At 64.3% G+C, this 16991-nt stretch overlaps 5 protein-coding genes across 6 annotated transcripts; 2 read left to right on the plus strand and 3 right to left on the minus strand.

Annotated features, from left to right (window-relative positions):
- Positions 1-8: 8 nt before the first annotated feature.
- CHLRE_06g263450v5 (uncharacterized protein) lies at positions 9-3331 on the plus strand. 2 transcript variants are annotated; one of them, XM_043062829.1, is made up of 7 exons: positions 9-144; positions 648-694; positions 810-903; positions 1018-1168; positions 1337-1452; positions 1665-1913; positions 2126-3331. In XM_043062829.1, exons 4-7 carry the CDS (start codon positions 1066-1068, stop codon positions 2870-2872), a joined length of 1215 nt encoding a protein of 404 aa, XP_042923535.1. In that variant the 5' UTR covers positions 9-144; positions 648-694; positions 810-903; positions 1018-1065; the 3' UTR covers positions 2873-3331. Both variants share the same exon structure in this region, with proteins under 2 accessions (XP_042923535.1, XP_001696568.1).
- Positions 3332-3510: 179 nt separating this feature from the next.
- Positions 3511-6148, minus strand: CHLRE_06g263500v5 (uncharacterized protein). Its single transcript, XM_001696245.2, has 5 exons — positions 5504-6148; positions 5080-5115; positions 4822-4915; positions 4339-4488; positions 3511-4035 (listed from the first exon to the last, which is right to left on the minus strand). Exons 1-5 carry the CDS (start codon positions 5877-5879, stop codon positions 3909-3911), a joined length of 783 nt encoding a protein of 260 aa, XP_001696297.1. The 5' UTR covers positions 5880-6148; the 3' UTR covers positions 3511-3908.
- A 110-nt stretch (positions 6149-6258) lies between these two features.
- Positions 6259-8287, plus strand: CHLRE_06g263550v5 (uncharacterized protein). Its single transcript, XM_043062830.1, has 3 exons — positions 6259-6596; positions 7017-7120; positions 7401-8287. The coding sequence occupies exons 1-3, from the start codon at positions 6455-6457 to the stop codon at positions 7728-7730; spliced, it is 576 nt and encodes a 191-aa protein (XP_042923536.1). The 5' UTR covers positions 6259-6454; the 3' UTR covers positions 7731-8287.
- Positions 8288-8292: 5 nt separating this feature from the next.
- CHLRE_06g263600v5 (uncharacterized protein) lies at positions 8293-12158 on the minus strand. The gene is made up of 6 exons (XM_043062831.1): positions 11958-12158; positions 11457-11853; positions 11073-11199; positions 10783-10944; positions 8867-10573; positions 8293-8629 (listed from the first exon to the last, which is right to left on the minus strand). The coding sequence occupies exons 3-6, from the start codon at positions 11170-11172 to the stop codon at positions 8463-8465; spliced, it is 2136 nt and encodes a 711-aa protein (XP_042923537.1). The 5' UTR covers positions 11173-11199; positions 11457-11853; positions 11958-12158; the 3' UTR covers positions 8293-8462.
- Positions 12159-12209: 51 nt separating this feature from the next.
- Positions 12210-16708, minus strand: CHLRE_06g263602v5 (uncharacterized protein). Its single transcript, XM_043062832.1, has 10 exons — positions 16495-16708; positions 16101-16424; positions 15669-15791; positions 15178-15246; positions 14822-14863; positions 14404-14640; positions 13972-14120; positions 13145-13756; positions 12868-12949; positions 12210-12774 (listed from the first exon to the last, which is right to left on the minus strand). Exons 1-8 carry the CDS (start codon positions 16603-16605, stop codon positions 13603-13605), a joined length of 1209 nt encoding a protein of 402 aa, XP_042923538.1. The 5' UTR covers positions 16606-16708; the 3' UTR covers positions 12210-12774; positions 12868-12949; positions 13145-13602.
- Positions 16709-16991: the final 283 nt, after the last annotated feature.

A 16991-nucleotide genomic window follows, 5' to 3' on the forward strand; every position in this document is an offset into this window, starting at 1 on the left:
GCGGAAGCCCGCAATTGCATGGGGCCCGAGCCCCATGCAGCAGAAGCGTCGCCTCATAAACGCACAGCGCCCCTGCCTCGCCCTTACTTTTAAAGCAGTGTGGTGACTTAACGTCCCACCTTTCTTCTCCTCCAGTTTAAAGAGGTGCGTATGGGCTGGTTGTTGAGTGTTGCTATTAGAAGATCAGCGTCGGCGGCGAGGGCCCAGCGACGAGGGGGCGGCAGCCGACGCTTCAGCGGACGCCAGCTATGCAGCTCTGGGCAAGCCAGGAGCAACAATCAGCAGCAGCCAGGCGATGCGCGGGGGCCCTGCGCGTAACAACTTCAGGATCTGCACCGACCTTCGCGCAGCAGCCCTGCGGTCGGCTCCTCGGCAGCCTGGGCGCTATTGCCAGCAGCTTTGTCGGCGTTGTTTGCGGCATCACCAATTGGCGCTACAACAGCGGCAGCCGGCGCAGGGGAGGCGGCTGCCAGCGATCGACCAGCACATTGTGGCGTCTTTATTCCCTGACCAGCACTCTGGCGCTCCTACTCGCAGCATTGTATTGAGATACAGCGCAACAGCGTGTTGCCAGCGCCGCTGAATGCACCGCAACCGTTTTTTTGCCGAGTCGCTGAGTTGCCGCGCCTTCTTCCCTTCGCCCGCAGGAACCAGCAAAAATGTCTGAGGGCAAGGAGCATCTGTCCATCGTCATGTGAGTACTGCTAGTCCTCTCCGGTTTGGTTCCGTTGGCGCTTCCTTCCTCCGAACCCACCATGCGTCGATTGTGCGATTGCTGACGCGCCGCCTGCATTTTTTCTCCTCCACAGTTGCGGCCACGTCGACTCTGGCAAGTCGACGACCACTGGTCGCCTGCTGTTCGAGCTCGGCGGTATCCCCGAGCGTGAGCTGGAGAAGCTGAAGGTGCGTGCGGCTCGCCGCGGACAAAACTGAACTGCGCCTGGCTTGTCTTAATGTCACCTATGTTTGACGCTTACCCGCGAGATCTGATCAATGTGCTGCCCTTACGATACACAGGAGGAGGCCGCTGCCCTGGGCAAGTCCTCGTTCGCCTTCGCCTTCTACATGGACCGCGCCAAGGAGGAGCGCGAGCGTGGTGTGACCATTGCCTGCACCACCAAGGAGTTCTTCACTGACCGCTGGCACTACACCATCATCGACGCCCCCGGTAAGCTTGCAGCGCTGCGGTTGATTCAACCTGAGGGACCGCCTCTGTCAACCGCCTTCACTGCCATGGAACGGGCCGTCCCCAGGTCCTGACGCATGCTACCCTGCCCTGCAGGCCTCTTCAGCTTCTCACCCATCCTAACCTCCGTGTCGTGTCTCCTGTGCGCAGGTCACCGCGACTTCATCAAGAACATGATTTCCGGTGCCGCCCAGGCCGATGTGTGCCTGCTGATGGTGCCCGCTGACGGTAACTTCACCACCGCCATCCAGAAGGGTGACCACAAGGTGAGCGACTGCCATGCTGCTATGCGTGCGCGCACCTGAGTCTGTCGTCTGGCTCTGTCATATGCTCCATGTGCGTCAATCTAGCATGCGGCCGGGGATGTTGGCTTCCTGTACTGGGACCACCGCGTGCAGAGCACCTGCTCCCAGCAGAGCACCTGCCCCAGACCCCGACACTCACCGCCCCCCCTTACCTGCTGTCTTCGTCCCTGCAGGCCGGTGAGATCCAGGGCCAGACCCGCCAGCACGCTCGCCTGATCAACCTGCTGGGTGTCAAGCAGCTGATTGTGGGTGTGAACAAGATGGACTCCGACACTGCCGGCTACAAGAAGGAGCGCTACGATGAGATTGCCAACGAGATGCGCCACATGCTGGTGCGCGTGGGCTGGAAGGACGACTTCGTCAACAAGTCGGTGCCCATCCTGCCCATCTCCGGCTGGCTGGGTGACAACCTGATCACCAAGGTGAGGAGCTCGGAAAACGGCCTGCGTATGCGTATGGGGTAGCAGCTGGGGATCCTTCAATGTAGGCAGTAAACGGGACGGAAATGGCTGGTTGCTGATGCTGCTTTGCGCGGGGCTGTCAAAGAAGGCTACGACAGTCCGTTTAGACTTGCCCTTCCGGCACCTGACGTGATGCTGACCGTTTCGTGCCCCTCTCCTTTCCCTCCCTGCAGTCCACCAACATGACCTGGTACTCCGGCCAGGAGGTGGTCAACCTGAAGGGCGAGAAGATCCAGGTGCACACCCTGCTGGACGCCCTGAACAGCTTCGTGGTCGTGCCCGAGCGCAAGACCGACGCTCCCCTGCGTCTGCCCATCTCCGGCGCCTACAAGATCAAGGGTGTCGGTGATGTGCTGGCCGGCCGCGTCGAGCAGGGCGTGGTCAAGCCCGGTGATGAGGTGATCTTCCTGCCCACCCACACCACCGCCAACCCCTGCACCGGCAAGGTGTTCACCGTGGAGATGCACCACAAGCGTGTGGACAAGGCCGGCCCCGGCGACAACGTCGGCATGAACATCAAGGGTCTGGACAAGGGCAACATGCCCCGCACCGGTGACGTGATGATCCTGAAGTCGGACCAGACCCTGAAGATTGTCAAGGACTTCACCGCCCAGATTCAGACCCTGGACATCCCCGGTGAGGTCAAGAAGGGCTACTCGCCCATCGGCTTCGTGCGCTGCGGCCGCTCCGCCTGCCGCATCAGCGGCATCAACTGGAAGGTCGGCAAGGAGACCGGCGGCAAGAAGATGGAGAACCCCGTCGGCCTGAAGGCTAACGAGATGGCTGAGGTCGTCTACGAGCCCACCCAGCCCCTGATCGTGGACTCCTTCAAGAACTGCGAGGGCCTGTCCCGCATTGCCTTCCTGGACGGCAACACCGCCGTCATGCTCGGCAAGGTGGTGTCCGTCACCCACAAGTAAATGGACGGCTAGCAGTGGCTGCGGCAGAGGCGGCCTGAGCTAGGCACCTTGGCGGGGCGGGCGGCGGACACGCTAATGCATTATGCGCGCGCGGCGTGGACGCGGCTGGTCACGATCGGGGTGCTACCCACGGCAATGGCTGCTGCGGTGGAGCAGGATGCTTGAGAGCAAGCACAGGTTGGGGTGGTACAGGGTCGCTTGGAAGCGGTGTCGGAGTGAGTGCTGCGCGGGGTGTCTGACGGTTTGACTTCTCAGGCCTTGCATGCAAAAGACGCGGAATGACTTGAGAGTGGCGTACGTCCAGACGTGGACGGTGTTAGCTAAGTAGCGACTGGTAGGACGGATTTCGGAAGAAGCCAACTGACGGAGTGGTCCCTACATGTATTTGGGTGCCCTGAGCGGATTCGGGAAACAACCTCGTGTCGCTGAAGCATGAAACACTGTAACGGTGCGTGAGGCGAAATCGTAATGGAGGTCGAAGCCGACTGGGTTCGGGAAAAGCACTAACACGGGGAAATAGCCTGGCAGCGTATTGCGAATGGGGATGATACCAGGGGAGAGAAATACGAGGTTTGGGCGCGGGTAAACGCAGCCGAAGACCTGGTGGGCCAGTCGGGACCGGGGCGTCTGGGACCAGTCAGGACGAGCCGTTAGATGCACCAGTGCAAGGGTTTCTGACGGGCTTGTTTCGTAGTGTTGAGCCAATGTACATGCACGGTTGTATCACCACCGTGGCCTTGCACAATACCGTGCCATTAATGCATTCCAGCTCAGTAAGCTAGCTGACGCACCCGCACCGCAGACCCGCTACTATGCACAGCTGGTCAGCTACCACGGGCGGGTAACCACCAGCTGCTCATACCCGTGTCAGCTCCCGCAGCTGCGCAGTACTCGCCTGATCTGCGCGTTTACTCGTATCCGACGCAGCCACGCCCCGGTCTGAAGCCGTTGAGTGCCGTCCCACTCCCACTCCGCTCCGCTTCAATTTGCCTCAACCCACAAGTATCCGCCACTCCAGCCCACATGACCACACGTCTCATATGTCCACGATCACAAACACCTCTGCGTCGCCCTCCTGTTCCGAAATAGACATGGCGCTGTAGGTGATGGCCTTGATCTCCGTGCCCACCTCGTGCAGCGAGCGGTCGAAGCGCTCGCCGTGCCTGTGTGCGTGTGTGTGTGGCCCGGGTGTTTGGAGTTGGCGAGGTTGGGAACACGTGGGCGGCGGGATGGAGCACAGGTACTGGGCTTCCTCGACACCGCTGCGTGGATGCTCCCCCAGCTAGCAAGGGGCCCCTCCTTTCCCCTTGACGACCTTCCCCACGCCGGCCTACCTAGGGGCCCCTCACACCGTCCCTCCCCTCACTAGCACCCGTGCCCTCCCCTCCGCCGCCCCAGTGCCCCACCCGGCCCCGCCCCTGCCTTCCACTGCCCGGCCCCGCCCCCACGCCCACCCCGTCACGCACCCCTCTGCCTCAATGACGAAAGCCTCCCGATCGAATTTGGTGATCCGCACCCGGCCCGCCAGGAACAGCTCTGTGTTGAACTCGAACAGCAGCTCGTCCAGAAAGGCGAACAGCAGCGAGGGCAGGTCGTGCCCTTCGGCGCGGTACGCCCTGGGTGCCCGTGTGTGTTGTGGGTGGCAAAGGGGGGCGAGGGGTTTAGAGGGGCGCTGCGCGAGGCTGCCAGGTGCTGCCCGCACTTGATCCTGTGCACCGTGCGCCTTCACCCAACTTGCAGCCCCCTCACCCACCACTCCGAACCCCCCACCTCCCCGGCCGCTCATTCGGTAACGCCTTCGTCTGCAGTCCGCAGTGCTTCCTGTACCGCTTTTCCAACCATATGTGCAACCCCTCACCTCCCCGCTCCCCTCTCTTCCTCCCCCCAATCTGCCCCGCCCCACCCACCACTGTCGCCACGCCATGCCAACCGCAACACCCGCCCCCCACCTTGTCTCCCGCAGCCGCACGTGCTCCAGCGGGGACATGTAGTTGAACATCGCCAGGCCGCACTGTTCGAACGCCTCGCCCAGGTCGGAGCCCCCTACAGATGCCGAGCGGGGAGGGGTGGGGCGCGTTCAGCAGCACACGGGGCAGTGAGCTCAAAGGCTGCTCGCTCTGGCCTACGGTAGCACCGTGAGAGCAAGTGCCGTTGCCCAAACACACTAGCCCTTGGCCCGTGTAACCCGGTGCAGGGGCGTGACTCACATGCGTGCAACTGCACGTCCGCTGTATGGTCCAAATCTGCATGGCAAGGATCCAAATGCTTGTAAGGTCAGCAGGGGAGTGCCAAATCGGTTGCCTGCATTACCCTTGCGCTTCGATATCCCGCACGGTTTGGCCAGTGCCTAACAGGCCCAGTGGCCCTGGTCCTGTACCCCCCCGCCCATGTTCGCCGAACCCCTTCCGCCCCTACCGAGGACGTCCCAAGAAACGAAACCATGTGTCTTGGCTTTCGCTGTCACTTCAAGTAGCCGTTTTCCGCCTACTGTGCAAGGTGTGCCGCTTCTACCCATCAGGTTGTCGGTTCCCCAATCCCTACCTCGCCTAACCCACCCCGAATTCCTGGCTCGCCACAAGCTGGGGATAGCAAGCGGCTACATCCTATCTCCTGACAACCCGCAGCACTCACATTCGAACTTGTAGTCACCGACCGCCGCCGATCGGTACTCCGGCAGGGGCTCCAACGTCGTGACGGCTCCCACCTCCACACAAACCCCGGATACCCCTGAGTCCTTTCCTAACCCTGGATCTGACTTTGTGTCACGGCTAGCAGATCTTGATTCGGGCCTTCTTGGGGTCCCGGCGGGGGCAGCTTTGCTGCGGCCTTCCCCCAGGCCAGCCCCGTGCTCCTCACGTCCTTGCCGCCCAGACGCCGACGGTGCCTGCGCCGCGCCGTCCTCAATCCCTGAAGCAGCCTCTGTGCCTTGCTGTACTTGGTGTTGCTGCTCTCTCCGTCGCTGGCGCGAGTTGAGGCGCTGCGGTAGGGCGTCCTCTTCGCCACCCATGGGACGCCAGGCCTGACGCCGGGCCCCGCCTTTTGCCTCGGTGCACGTTCAAGCCCGTGCAGCCGTTCCCAGTATGTAGGGTGCCTTGATGGATGTCCCTTTTGTTGACAGTGCACTCCGTAACCAGTTTAAGCAGTTAGCACTGAGTTTCCTACCTGGCTGTGCGATGTGCGGAAGTAAGTTCTCTCGTCTACAAGAAGAGCGTGTTCTGTATTTCGGTAGTCTTTCAGAAGTATTGTGGCTGTGCAAGATTACTTTGTTGACGCCCTCGTGACAGCAAAAGGTGGGCCAGCTTCGGTGCCCTAACTGTGCTTACGCCCGCGATTGCACGCCACCTTCACCAACCCCTCTTCTCATGAGGAGCTACGCGTCGTATTTAGACTTTGTATGTACATAAGTCGACAGCGTCTGCTATACTAATCAGCGCGTTGCCTGAAACAGATAGCGACAACTTCACTTCATACCTTTGCGCTCGTTTAACCGAAGGAACTTTCAAGCACTAGCTTAAGCCTGTTGAATAACTATTCACTAGACAACATTTGCCACACATAGCTTCAACCAGCGGACGCAGCAGGATGACCATCGCACAGAAATTGCCAGCGCTTTCGGCAGTCGCAAACGCGGTATTGAAATCGCCTGAGGGAGCGGAGGTGGTTGCCAAGACGCTTTGGGCGTCGCAGCCAGTCGCTGTGCTGGTGCTCCGACGACCAGGCTGCGGTGGGTGGTTGCGGTGGCGCGTGGCGTGTGCGGGTGTGAGCTCGTCTGCGGCGTTGGGGTTACGCCAGTCCCGGCTCCCGGCTCCCGGCCGCCACGCTGCGCCTGGGCCAGCCATATGAGGACGTAGGCTTGTTGTTGCACGGGGCAGCACTTTGCAGTCTTTGGCGGGTCAACGGGAAAACCAGGGAAGTCGCACAGGCGCGAGGGGTTAGCAGGGCAAGGCGGCACCTGGTTGCCAGCTGCGCGCGGCAGCTCCGCTTATCACACATCAAACTCCTCAAACTCTTCTAGACTGCATATGACTTGGCTGTCTGGCTGCCGACAACGGAGCAGCTCCCACTCCGGTCCTCCTCCCTCTTCCTCCGCCCTTGCCCGCCTAATCCCATCCCACCTGCTGACCCCACGCCCCCTCCCCCGCAGTGCTATGTCGCGACGAGGCCCAAAGGCTGTGGGCGCTCAAGCCCGAGTTCGACAAGCTCGGCGTGGGCCTGGTGTGCGTGGTGCACGAATGGATCCAGCGCGAGGTGAGTCTCGGCCCTGTGTTAGCGAGGTGGCTAGTGGCGGTGATGCGTTGTGCCCGCGCGTGGCTAGCTAGTGGGCGTGTCCGGTGGTGGCTGGCGTTGGGTGCCTGGGCTCAGCGGCAAGCCCTCGCTGCAAGCACACATGCGGTACAATTTGGGTTCCATGCCTGTGACCGCTGCCTGTGGTTATCCCGTGACGCGTGTCTTCCAGCCCTCTGCCCTCTCGCCCTGCTCACCCGCCCTCCCAACCCGCCCTCTTCATCCGCCTCCCTCCAAACCACAGATTGACGCCTTCGCCCCCGCCTTCTGGCCCGGCCCGCTCTTCCACGACACCTCCAAGTCCTTCTACGCAGCCCTCAACGGCGGCACGCCGCTCCGCGGCAGCCTGCTGCCCATGGCCAACCCCTTCGGCGCCGTGTGGGCGCGCATCCGCGCCGCCAGCCGCAACGTCAAGGAGCACAACGTCGTAGGCGACGGCCTGACGATGGGCGGGCTGCTGATGATGCGCGCGGGCGAGGGCGGCCCGGCGTGGCTGCACCTGGAGACGGAGATTGGGCTGGTGGCGGAGCCGGAGGTGGTGCTGGGCGCGGCCCAGCGCATGATGGCGGCGTAGGAGGCCGCTGGAGCGGTGCAGGATGGGAGGGTTAGGTGTGGGAGTGCGACTGAGTGAGAGCGAGAGTGGGGTGTGAGGAGTGGTGCGAGCGGAGTTGTTGAGCGTGTGCGTTCGAAGGTTTGCGGGCGTAACACTTCCTGCAGGAGTTGACAGGTGCTGTCCACAGCTTATGTGCAGGCTTATTTTGGTTGCGTTGCATGTATTAAATGACGTGTCGTTTGCAATTGTGACACTATGTTGACCAAGACCATGCGACGTGCCATGCGGTGACTGACAGTGGCTGATCGTGGTTGACAAACTGCTGAGTACAGGTTTTGCCATTTTGTAAGTTTGACACCGCGTTGACGTTGTTACAAGGAGCGGGTCAGTGCACGCCATTCTTTGCACGCATTGTTCTGGAAAGCGACGTTGAGATTAACGGACTGTGCGGATCGTTACCGTGTTCGGCGTCGGGCCACCATTCGTGCACGTGGTACATAGAATTTGTGGGTGGCCGCCGCGCGCCATACCTGAGCAAGCACGTGCCCGTGCCAAACACATTGTAACTCAATCGGAACTTTGATACCACACCAAGCCGTACGTCACGAACCCAATCGCCGTTCCACTTGAGCAGTCCTCATGGGTGTATCAGCCTTTCCACTTCTACCCAGCAGACAGCCTTGAAACGCACCCGTCCGTCTTGGGATCCAGTCCGTCCTAGTACCTAGCGCGCCCTGTGCCCACGGCGCACAGCTATTCAGTATCTGCGCTGCCACCATCGTGGCCGTTTGCAGCCGCGCCCGCCGTGCCGGCCGAACCAGAGGAGGCGAGGATGCTGTTGAGGATGCGGGTGGTGCGCGCGGAGAAGCGGCGCAGGCGGCCCTGCTCGTCCCGGCCCCAGGAGCCGGTGGCGCTGCGGCCTGCAGGTGGGGCATGTGGGGTAGTCAGACTGCCAGAGCCAGGTAGGATGAACGTGCGTGCAACCTGCATTTTGGCACCACGCTCAGTGCCGACCAAGCATGGGAATCATGATAGCATCATGCTGGCGGGACTTACATCTCAACCCAGTTTTACCCTAGTCGCCGCACCCCAGCGTCAGATGGCAGGGCAAAAGGCAGCGCAATCACCCCGGCTTGAGGCGCACACGACCCTCGCACCTGCGGCAAGCAGCTTCAGGACGCTGGGCGACAGCTGCGCCAGGGTCGAGGCAAAGCCGCCGCTGCCGCCACCCCCACTGCCGCTGCCAGCCGCCGCCAGCTCCGCCAGAAAGGCTGCGCCCTCGCTTTCCTCGCTCGCCGCGATCGCGCCGCCCTCGCCGCCGCCTGCCGCACCACCCATGTGATGCCGCCACCTCAGCAGGCTGTCGGTGCCGCCTCCGCCGCCACCCCCATCGCCGCCCTCCCCACCACGGGCCTCCCCCGATCCCTCCAGCATACCGCCCGCCGCCGCCACTGCCGTAGCGCCGCCAGCGCCGCCGCCACTGCCATACTCGTACCCGCCTCGGCCCTCCTCAGCAATGGGGCTGCCTGCGGGCGCGTAGCGTCCGGGTGCGCCGAGCCGCCGTGCGCGACGCAGCGGCGTGCTCAGCAAGTTGCCCAGTCCTGACGCTGTGCGCTGCAACAGGCCGCCTGTGCCCCCCTCGCGCCCAGGGCTGCCGCTGCCGTCAGCGCCGCCGTGCGTGCCGCCTCCTGAGGAATACGATGGTGCTTGCAGGTGCTGCGGGTGCTGTGTGCCGAGCGCCTCCTCGCCGTACCCGTGGTACGCTCCCACACCATGCCGCTCCTCCGCACCTGCCGGGACGTCTGCGCCGGGCCCCAGGAGATCTTGTGCCTCCACAGCGGCGCGTGCGTTGCTGCGCCCGCGGCCGCTGGCCGCTGCTACAGTCGCTGCCACAGCGGCTGCAGCAAGGGCCCCGGACACGGCACCACACACCAGGCTGCGCCAGCACCAGCCGCCCCCTGGCATGGTGACACCTGCCGCGGCGGCCGAGGCACCTGCTGCTGCCGCTGTCAGCGCTTCTCCTGGGGAAAGGCTGTCTTCGCTGCTGCGCTCATCACCCGCCCGCAACACGTGCGCTGCTGGCTCACCGTCACGAGCTGCGCTGGCGCCGGAACGCTGCCCCTGCCGGTGCCCCTGCCGTGGCGGCAGCAGGCGCCCTTTGCCGTCACTCCCCATACTGCCGCTACTGCCGCTGCCACCGGATGACACAGCAGCGCCGCGGCCACCAATGACGTCTTGCGGGCTCATTATGATGAGTGCAGGGCACTGGCTCAGTGGGTCGAGGGCAGACGTGTCGGGCCTGCCGCTACTACCGCTACTGCCGCTACTGCCGGTGATGGCGGCCAGGTGCAGAGGCGGGCAGGAGTGCCCAGGCCCGCGCCGCGCTGTTGCCGCGTACCCGCCGCCGCCAGCTGCAGACTGCTGTCCATCGAGGTGCTCGCCAGCGTGCAGGTGAGCCCAGTGGTGGCACGCCGCAGCCACACACTGCGCCTGCACAGCAGCTGCCGCGGCGGCGGTGTGTGTCTGCTGGTGCTGTGGTGTCAAGTGGCGCACTGCCGCCACGCCGCCGTCCCTTCCACCCTCTCCAGCATTCACAGGGATGCGGCGATCTCCCGGCGACGTGGCAGCGTGCCAGCGTGGGGCCGCCAGGCCAGGCGGCGGCCACGCATGCCCTGGCGCCGTCGTATGCGGCTCTGCCACAGCGTTGTGTCCTGGTGCTACAGCCGCTGCTGTTTGCAGCTGCTGCCTGGCCGCCGCCAGCTGCTGCGGCTGCGGGTCTGCGGAAGGCGGCGGCGGCGGCGGGCCCAGTACCGCCGCCAGGTGGGGAGCAGCGGCGTCCAGGGTGAGGCGGACCTCAAGCCCACCTGTGTGCGTGCACGAGTGCGCGTGCAGGGTTATCATTGCAGTAGCATATGTGCATAGGACACACACACACACACACACACACACACACACACACACACACACAGTCACACACCGGCAACACCACCACATGAGGGGCACGACCTCCCCTGCGAGCCCCAGTGCCTGGCGACCCGCCCAGACCCACGTGCCCCAAGCTCCACGGCCCCACCTGCTGTGTCGCCAGAGGCAACGAAGGCGGCCGTGCGGCCTGCCGTCCCGGGCAGCGCCTGCAGCTCCAGCACCAGCAGCACCTGGAGCCCGCCTGCCTCCTTCCCCAGTCCCTGCTCCTGCTGCTGCAACTGCTGCTGCTGATGTCCCGTAGTGATGCGCTCTGCGGGTGCGCAGCAACCAGGCAACACCTTCACGTTTCTCCCGGCCCTTAACAAATCGGCCCGGCTAGATCGGTAGATCGGCCAGTACCCTAGTACACACGCCGCCCTTACCGACCCCCCCTCTCACGGGCTAGTGGGAGCAGGAAGGTGTACGGCAGGCGCGCTGTCAGGGGCTGTGAGGCCCCGGCGGCGGCCTCAGCCGCGGCGCTCCGCAGTGCTGCCGCCATGGCAGCTGGGGGGATGGCCTCCCAGGCCTGCAGCGCAGGGGTTGTGCGGGGTGTGAAGCGTGCAGGGCAGCAGAGCCGGCACCAGCAGCTGTCAGGTGCACGGGCACGCGCACGCCCACGCCTGCAATCCTCCTTTGCATGCAAAGCACACGGCACCGTGTCCTCGCATCACCCGTACATCTGCTGCTGTAGCCCCGGTGTCGCGGTGTGTAACTCCCCACCCACCCAGTCACCCAAGCTTTGCGGCTTCCAAGGTGCGTGTCAAACCGGGCGCACCAACCCACCTGTGCCACCACCTGGCCGCCCCGCCGCACGGTGGCGACCAGCTGGCTGCTGGAGCTGCTGCTGCCACCTCCACTGCCACCGCCGCCCCCAGCAGTCGTCACAGCAGCAGATGCCGCCAGCACCGATAGCGCCTGCTCCCAAACGCCATTGCCACGGTCTCGCGGCTCGACCACCTGGTCAGCAGGCTGAGGCGCCAGGGAAGCGGCAAGCTGCGCGGACGAAGCCTCCGCCGGGTTGGGGGTGGGCGGGAGGGGCGCTGCTTCACCACCCGGCACCAATGGTCCTCCCTCCGCAGCCGACTGAGCAGCCCCAGCTTTTGCGATTGTGGCACTGTGGGCTGTGTGCTGCTGCGTCGCTCTCGGCGGCACAAACAACGCGGCGCCCAAGAGCACCTCCCTGAGGGGCCAGCAGGGAGCAACGAGCGGCGCATTGTTGTGGTCTGTCCAAAGGCTTGCAGCGCAGCGACAAGCACGTCATCACCCAAGGCGTAGAAAGCTCACCCGTGCAGCAGCAAGTGGGTGTTGGCTTCGAAGAGCGCCGCGGAGCCACTGCCGCTCGCGCCAGGCAAACGCTGCTGCGATGCTCTGCCGCCTTCATACTCGCTGCTGCTACTCAACAGGCTTGCGTCCTGAGAGACAGCCGGGTCCGCAAGCAGCAGCAGGGTGGCGAGAGCAAAAAGCGCGGGAACATGTTGTGGGGCCTCCAGCTTGCGCATGTTGGCCTCCACAGCCTTTTAATGAGTTGCGTATGTACAGTAGCTGTGATTACAACAGTATGGCTAGTTCTAATTCGCAGCTTGGCAATCACGCCAGGCTCCGACGACCTCGCCCTTCTCCGTGACCCCTCCGCCTGCTGCCACCACCCGCCGCCTCGGGGGTGGCCTCGCTTCCCTTCCCTTCCCGCTCGCACACAGGTGCATGCAACGAGGGTGCGCATTGCCGTACACGGTGACGCCTGCGTCCTTGCAAGGGCCTCTTCCCTGGTTGCCATGGCAGGGGCCGAACCCGCGTTCATTGTGCACGTGTGCCGATGCTTGCATGCGGTCCGCCCGACCTGGCCTGGCCTGGCCCGCCGCCTACACACGCGCTCCATACTACCAGTATCCTCCATATCGCCTGTGCTGCGTGTGCCTACGTGGAATACACTGCACACGACGGGACCACGTCAACCTGCCCATTACCCTATCCCATCGCACCAACTCCTTATCCATGCGTTCGCCACCCGTGCGCCACCACCGCCATGCCAAATGCTTCCTACCGCTTGCGGCTGCAGCTGCTGCCGCACGGGGGGCGGGCCGGGGCTCCTGCAGACACCTGCCTGCAATGGGGCAGCGGGCATCAGGCATCAGGTGCAGTCGGGCGTCGGCGTGCTAGATTTTGCACCGTCAAGCCTCATGGCACCCATCCCCACCTGCTGCTCCTGAGTGCGGGTCCGGGCGCGCCTGTGAGGCGAGGTGCGTGTGTCGCGCAATGTCGCGCAATGTCGGTGCAACCTGTGGGCACAGGCCAGAGCGCGGCCACATGGGGCCAGAGTGGGAGTTAGTGGGAGTAAGGTCGATAGGCCAGTTGCTAGCAGCCTTGGCACCCATCGCCGTTTGCATGGCACACCGAGACATATGCCGTTGATCCGCGCGCCCCCCAGGGCTGCATGCCACACATGCTACCGTCCCGTACGGAGCGCGGCATACCTGCGGCGTGCCTGCGGCATGTAGCTATTACTCCGGAAAGCCCGCACGTGGTTAGAAGCCTGGTGAGTCCCACACGTGGGTCTCTGGCCCGGGCAGCAGGGCGGGTGGCTGGCAGGATCGGGGCGCGTGGCCGCGAGGCCGCCCCCCCCACCCTTCCCCACAGCCAGTCGTCCAGCGGCTGCGGCAACCCGGCACCAGCGAGCAGGTCAACACTCCCACGCGCTCCCACATGCACCTCTACCCCCTCAACGACCTGTCCCAGCCCGTTGAGTGTGGGCTCCCCTCCCCTTCCCTCCGTTCCTTGCGTCCTGTCGCATCACTGACACGTCTGGCCTCTCCCAGCCTCTCCCTACCAAGCTCCCCAATAAAACGCAGTCAACCACACATGTCGTTTCCCTTCACCACTTCCTGTTTTTCCTCCTATGTTTTGCATAAAGATGCCCTGCCCCCTGATCCCCTCACGCCGCCTCGTACAGCTTGCGCACGTGGTCCAGCCCCGCGCCCAGCCCGGACACCGGGCAGCGGCCGTGTGCCAGCACGTGCGCGAAGGCGCAGGGGTAGCAGAACACGTAGCCGCTGGTGGCCAGCGTGGCGGGGTTGGTGGTGCGCTTCCTGTCAGGTGGGCGAGTGTGCGCGTTGTGTGGCGTGTGGTGCGGCGGGTTGCGGCGTGTTGTGGTCGGACACAGGAGCGGTTGTGCGTTCAGAATGCGTGGAGGTTCACTGCAACAACATACCCGACACGCCACGATGCCGCAACATGCAAGTCGCATCATCGTCATAAGCAACTACATGCGTGCTTTCTTTTATCCTGCTGCGCATGCGCGCACCTGCAAATTGGGCAGTCGGAGGGGTCGGCTGGCAGTCCCACACCCAGAGGCGGCGGCAGCGGGCGCGGCGGCGGCGGCGGGGGCGGCAGTGGCAGCACCTTGCCCTTGGCCAGCGTGTCCTCAGCCGCCGTGTACCACCACTCCAGCGCCTGAGGGAGAATGAAAGCATGGGGAGGTTGATGGGAATGATGGGAGAGTGATGGGGATAATGGGAAGTGATGTGGGATTCACGAGACAGCTTGAGAGACAGGCCCCCTCCGCGCTTGAGCAAGGGGGTGCACGTGTAGGCGCGTGAAGGGTGCTGCAGGCGCATCGGTGCGCTCAAGCCTGCCGCCTGCGCCCAACGCCCCTACCCCTCCGCACTCGCCCCTGCCCACACCCAACACAGCCAAGCCGCCGCCGCCACCGCCACCGCCGCCGCCTGTGCCGCACCTTGAACCCGAACACCGCCAGTATGAGTGCGCTGCGGGCGTGGTCCTCCAGCAGCCACCTGGCGCCCAGCACACACCGCACCAGCCCCCCGCGCGCCCGGGCCAGCAGCGCCGCCGCCCGCCGACCCGCCGGGCCGCCAGTGCCACTGCCGGATGCAGGGGCCGCTGTGGCCGCCCCGCTGAGTAGAGACGTCAGCAGCGCCTGCCGCCGCGCCTGTTTGGCCTTTTCCACGTCCATCTGCAAAACAGCGCACGGGGGCACGGGAGGAAGTGCACATCAGGTGGCCCCGCTTGTTTATACTTCGCCGCAAACGGCGGAGCCACGAATGGACGAATGCCCACCCAGACAGGCCCCAGCACCCGCCAATGCGCCCCACGGCCCCCGCAGCCCTCCCCCTGGTGTGGTTGTGTTCACGCACCAGGTCCTTGGCGGAGGTCCGCGCCATGGTCACGCCCAGAGCCTGGCGGCAGCGCGTGGGGCGGCACAGCGCAGCGCAGGGGCCGCGGCGTGGGGAGCGGGAGGTCAGCTGGGTCCCGGGAGCACTGGGAGCAGGGGGTGGGAAACACACAGCGGCAAGCGCGCGGTCCTCCCGCTCGTTCGCTTACGCCCATCACGCCCGTCGTCTTGTGAATCAATCACATTACATGGCCACATACCCCACCCCTCCTCCTCGCTCTCGTGCATTGGGTTCGTTTCAGGGTTTGGCTGGTAAATACACCCCGCCCCCCCAAAAACACACACGCGCACACAGCGCCTACACGCTCGCTCGCTCACATGCAGCACGGGCTGGTGCGCGGGGCTGGCACCCAGCAGGTAGGCCAGGTGGTAGGCGAATGTGGTGCCCTGCGTGCACACACACACACACACACACACACACACACACACACACACACACACACACACACACACACACACACACACACACACACACACACATACACACACACACACAGACACACACGCGCATTGACACATACAGGCAGGGCAGGGCGGTGGCGGACATATGGTGACGATAGCGTGTGCGTGCGGGGGGTAGGGACGTGCAGGGGCGCGCGGACGGGCGCAAACGGTGTGGTGGCGGCGGAGGTGATGCCGCCGTGAGCCGCGACGCCCGCATTGCACATGTGTGGAGTCTGGGGATGACGGACACCAGTGGCCCCAAACACCCGGGCCAAGCGCCACACGGAATACGGTACTTACGTGTGTGCGGGTTTGCCAACCCACCAAACGCATCCCCCAGCTGTGCTTCCCAGCACCCGACCCACCTCGATGCCTGCATGGATCCAAGGGTACGACGCCACGAACGCCCGCTGCAGCCGCCGGCTCCAGCTCCCATCCTCCTGGCCGACGCCGCTGTTGCCACCGTCGTCTGCCTCCGCCACAGAGCCCTGCGCAGCAGCAGCACGCGGCAGGCCCCGCACAGGGCGGGGGCTTTTGGGACACGCGTACTGTAGAGTGGCTGTGCGCCGCACCCGGTGCGGTGCCCCAGGAAGGCAGCTTGGGGCTTGGGGCACGCACTCAAAAGGGTCACCTAAGCACTTGTCCAACCTGTCTTGGCGTTTCCCCTGGGTTCCGGGCCTGTCGCCCCGCATCCCGCCCCTGGCGCAACGCCGCTACCGCCGGCCGGTGCCCAGCGCGCGTCACTCGTGGGCCTGGCGCGAGCAGCCGCGCCCGCCTCCCCCCCCCCGCTGGCCCACCTGTGCCGCGCTGTAGCGCAGGGCCAGCCCCAGCACCCCCGAACCCGGCGAGGTGGCTGCGTAGTGGCGGTACACCTTCTCCGTCTTGGCGCGGAGGTAGGGCAGCAGCACTTGGCAGGCCAGCATGAGCCATCGCTGCCGCCGCGACAGCCGGTCTGAGGCGCCGGGGCGCAGCGGTTTCCGCTTCAGCCCGTAAAGGCTGTCCGAGAAGGTGCTGTCGGTGCTGAAGAGGCTGTGTCCGTCCAGCGCGAGCGTGAGCAGCGCGAAAACCTCGTCATCGTAGTTGAGCAGGCGGTGCACCCAGGGTTGCCGCTGCGAGAACACCTGTGTTTGGACAGACGTTTGATGCTCAATCGCTGACGTAGTAAACTAGCTTGGCGTGATTGCAGCTCACCGACAGCGCGTAAATGACTGCTGCTTTCAGGCTGGGCACCAAGCGGTCTGCAGCTACCACCTCAAAGTAGGTGGGCTTGGAGCTCTCGTCACCCCCGAGGTTTACAAACATGGCGAACAGCGAGTTGTCCGCCTAAGTTAAACCTCTCGGGTTTTGGTCAGCGGTCGGTAAGGCAAGCCTTCCGGGGTGTCGTGGTCATGGCTGATATGTAAATTTCTAGCCTTTGCACGGCACGACAAAGATAAATGACGAGGGGAAACCGTGCCGGCCTCATCCGGGCACGTCAGCGGCTGTCGGTCGGTTGCCCGCTCCAACGCTGGAGCTAACCCCGCATGAAGACCACAGGGCAAGGAGAAACTACGCAAGGCTCAAACTAAGGTGGGGTTGGGGAAACAGGCAGGGGTGAACCGGCCACGTCGCGTGCGGGTTTGGTGATCGGGACCATCGGGACCATCGGTTTCTCGCTGTGCCTCCGCTTCCACATATAACAACAATCA

This window comes from Chlamydomonas reinhardtii, chromosome 6 (assembly GCF_000002595.2).
Source record: "Chlamydomonas reinhardtii strain CC-503 cw92 mt+ chromosome 6, whole genome shotgun sequence".
Lineage (NCBI taxonomy): Eukaryota > Viridiplantae > Chlorophyta > Chlorophyceae > Chlamydomonadales > Chlamydomonadaceae > Chlamydomonas > Chlamydomonas reinhardtii.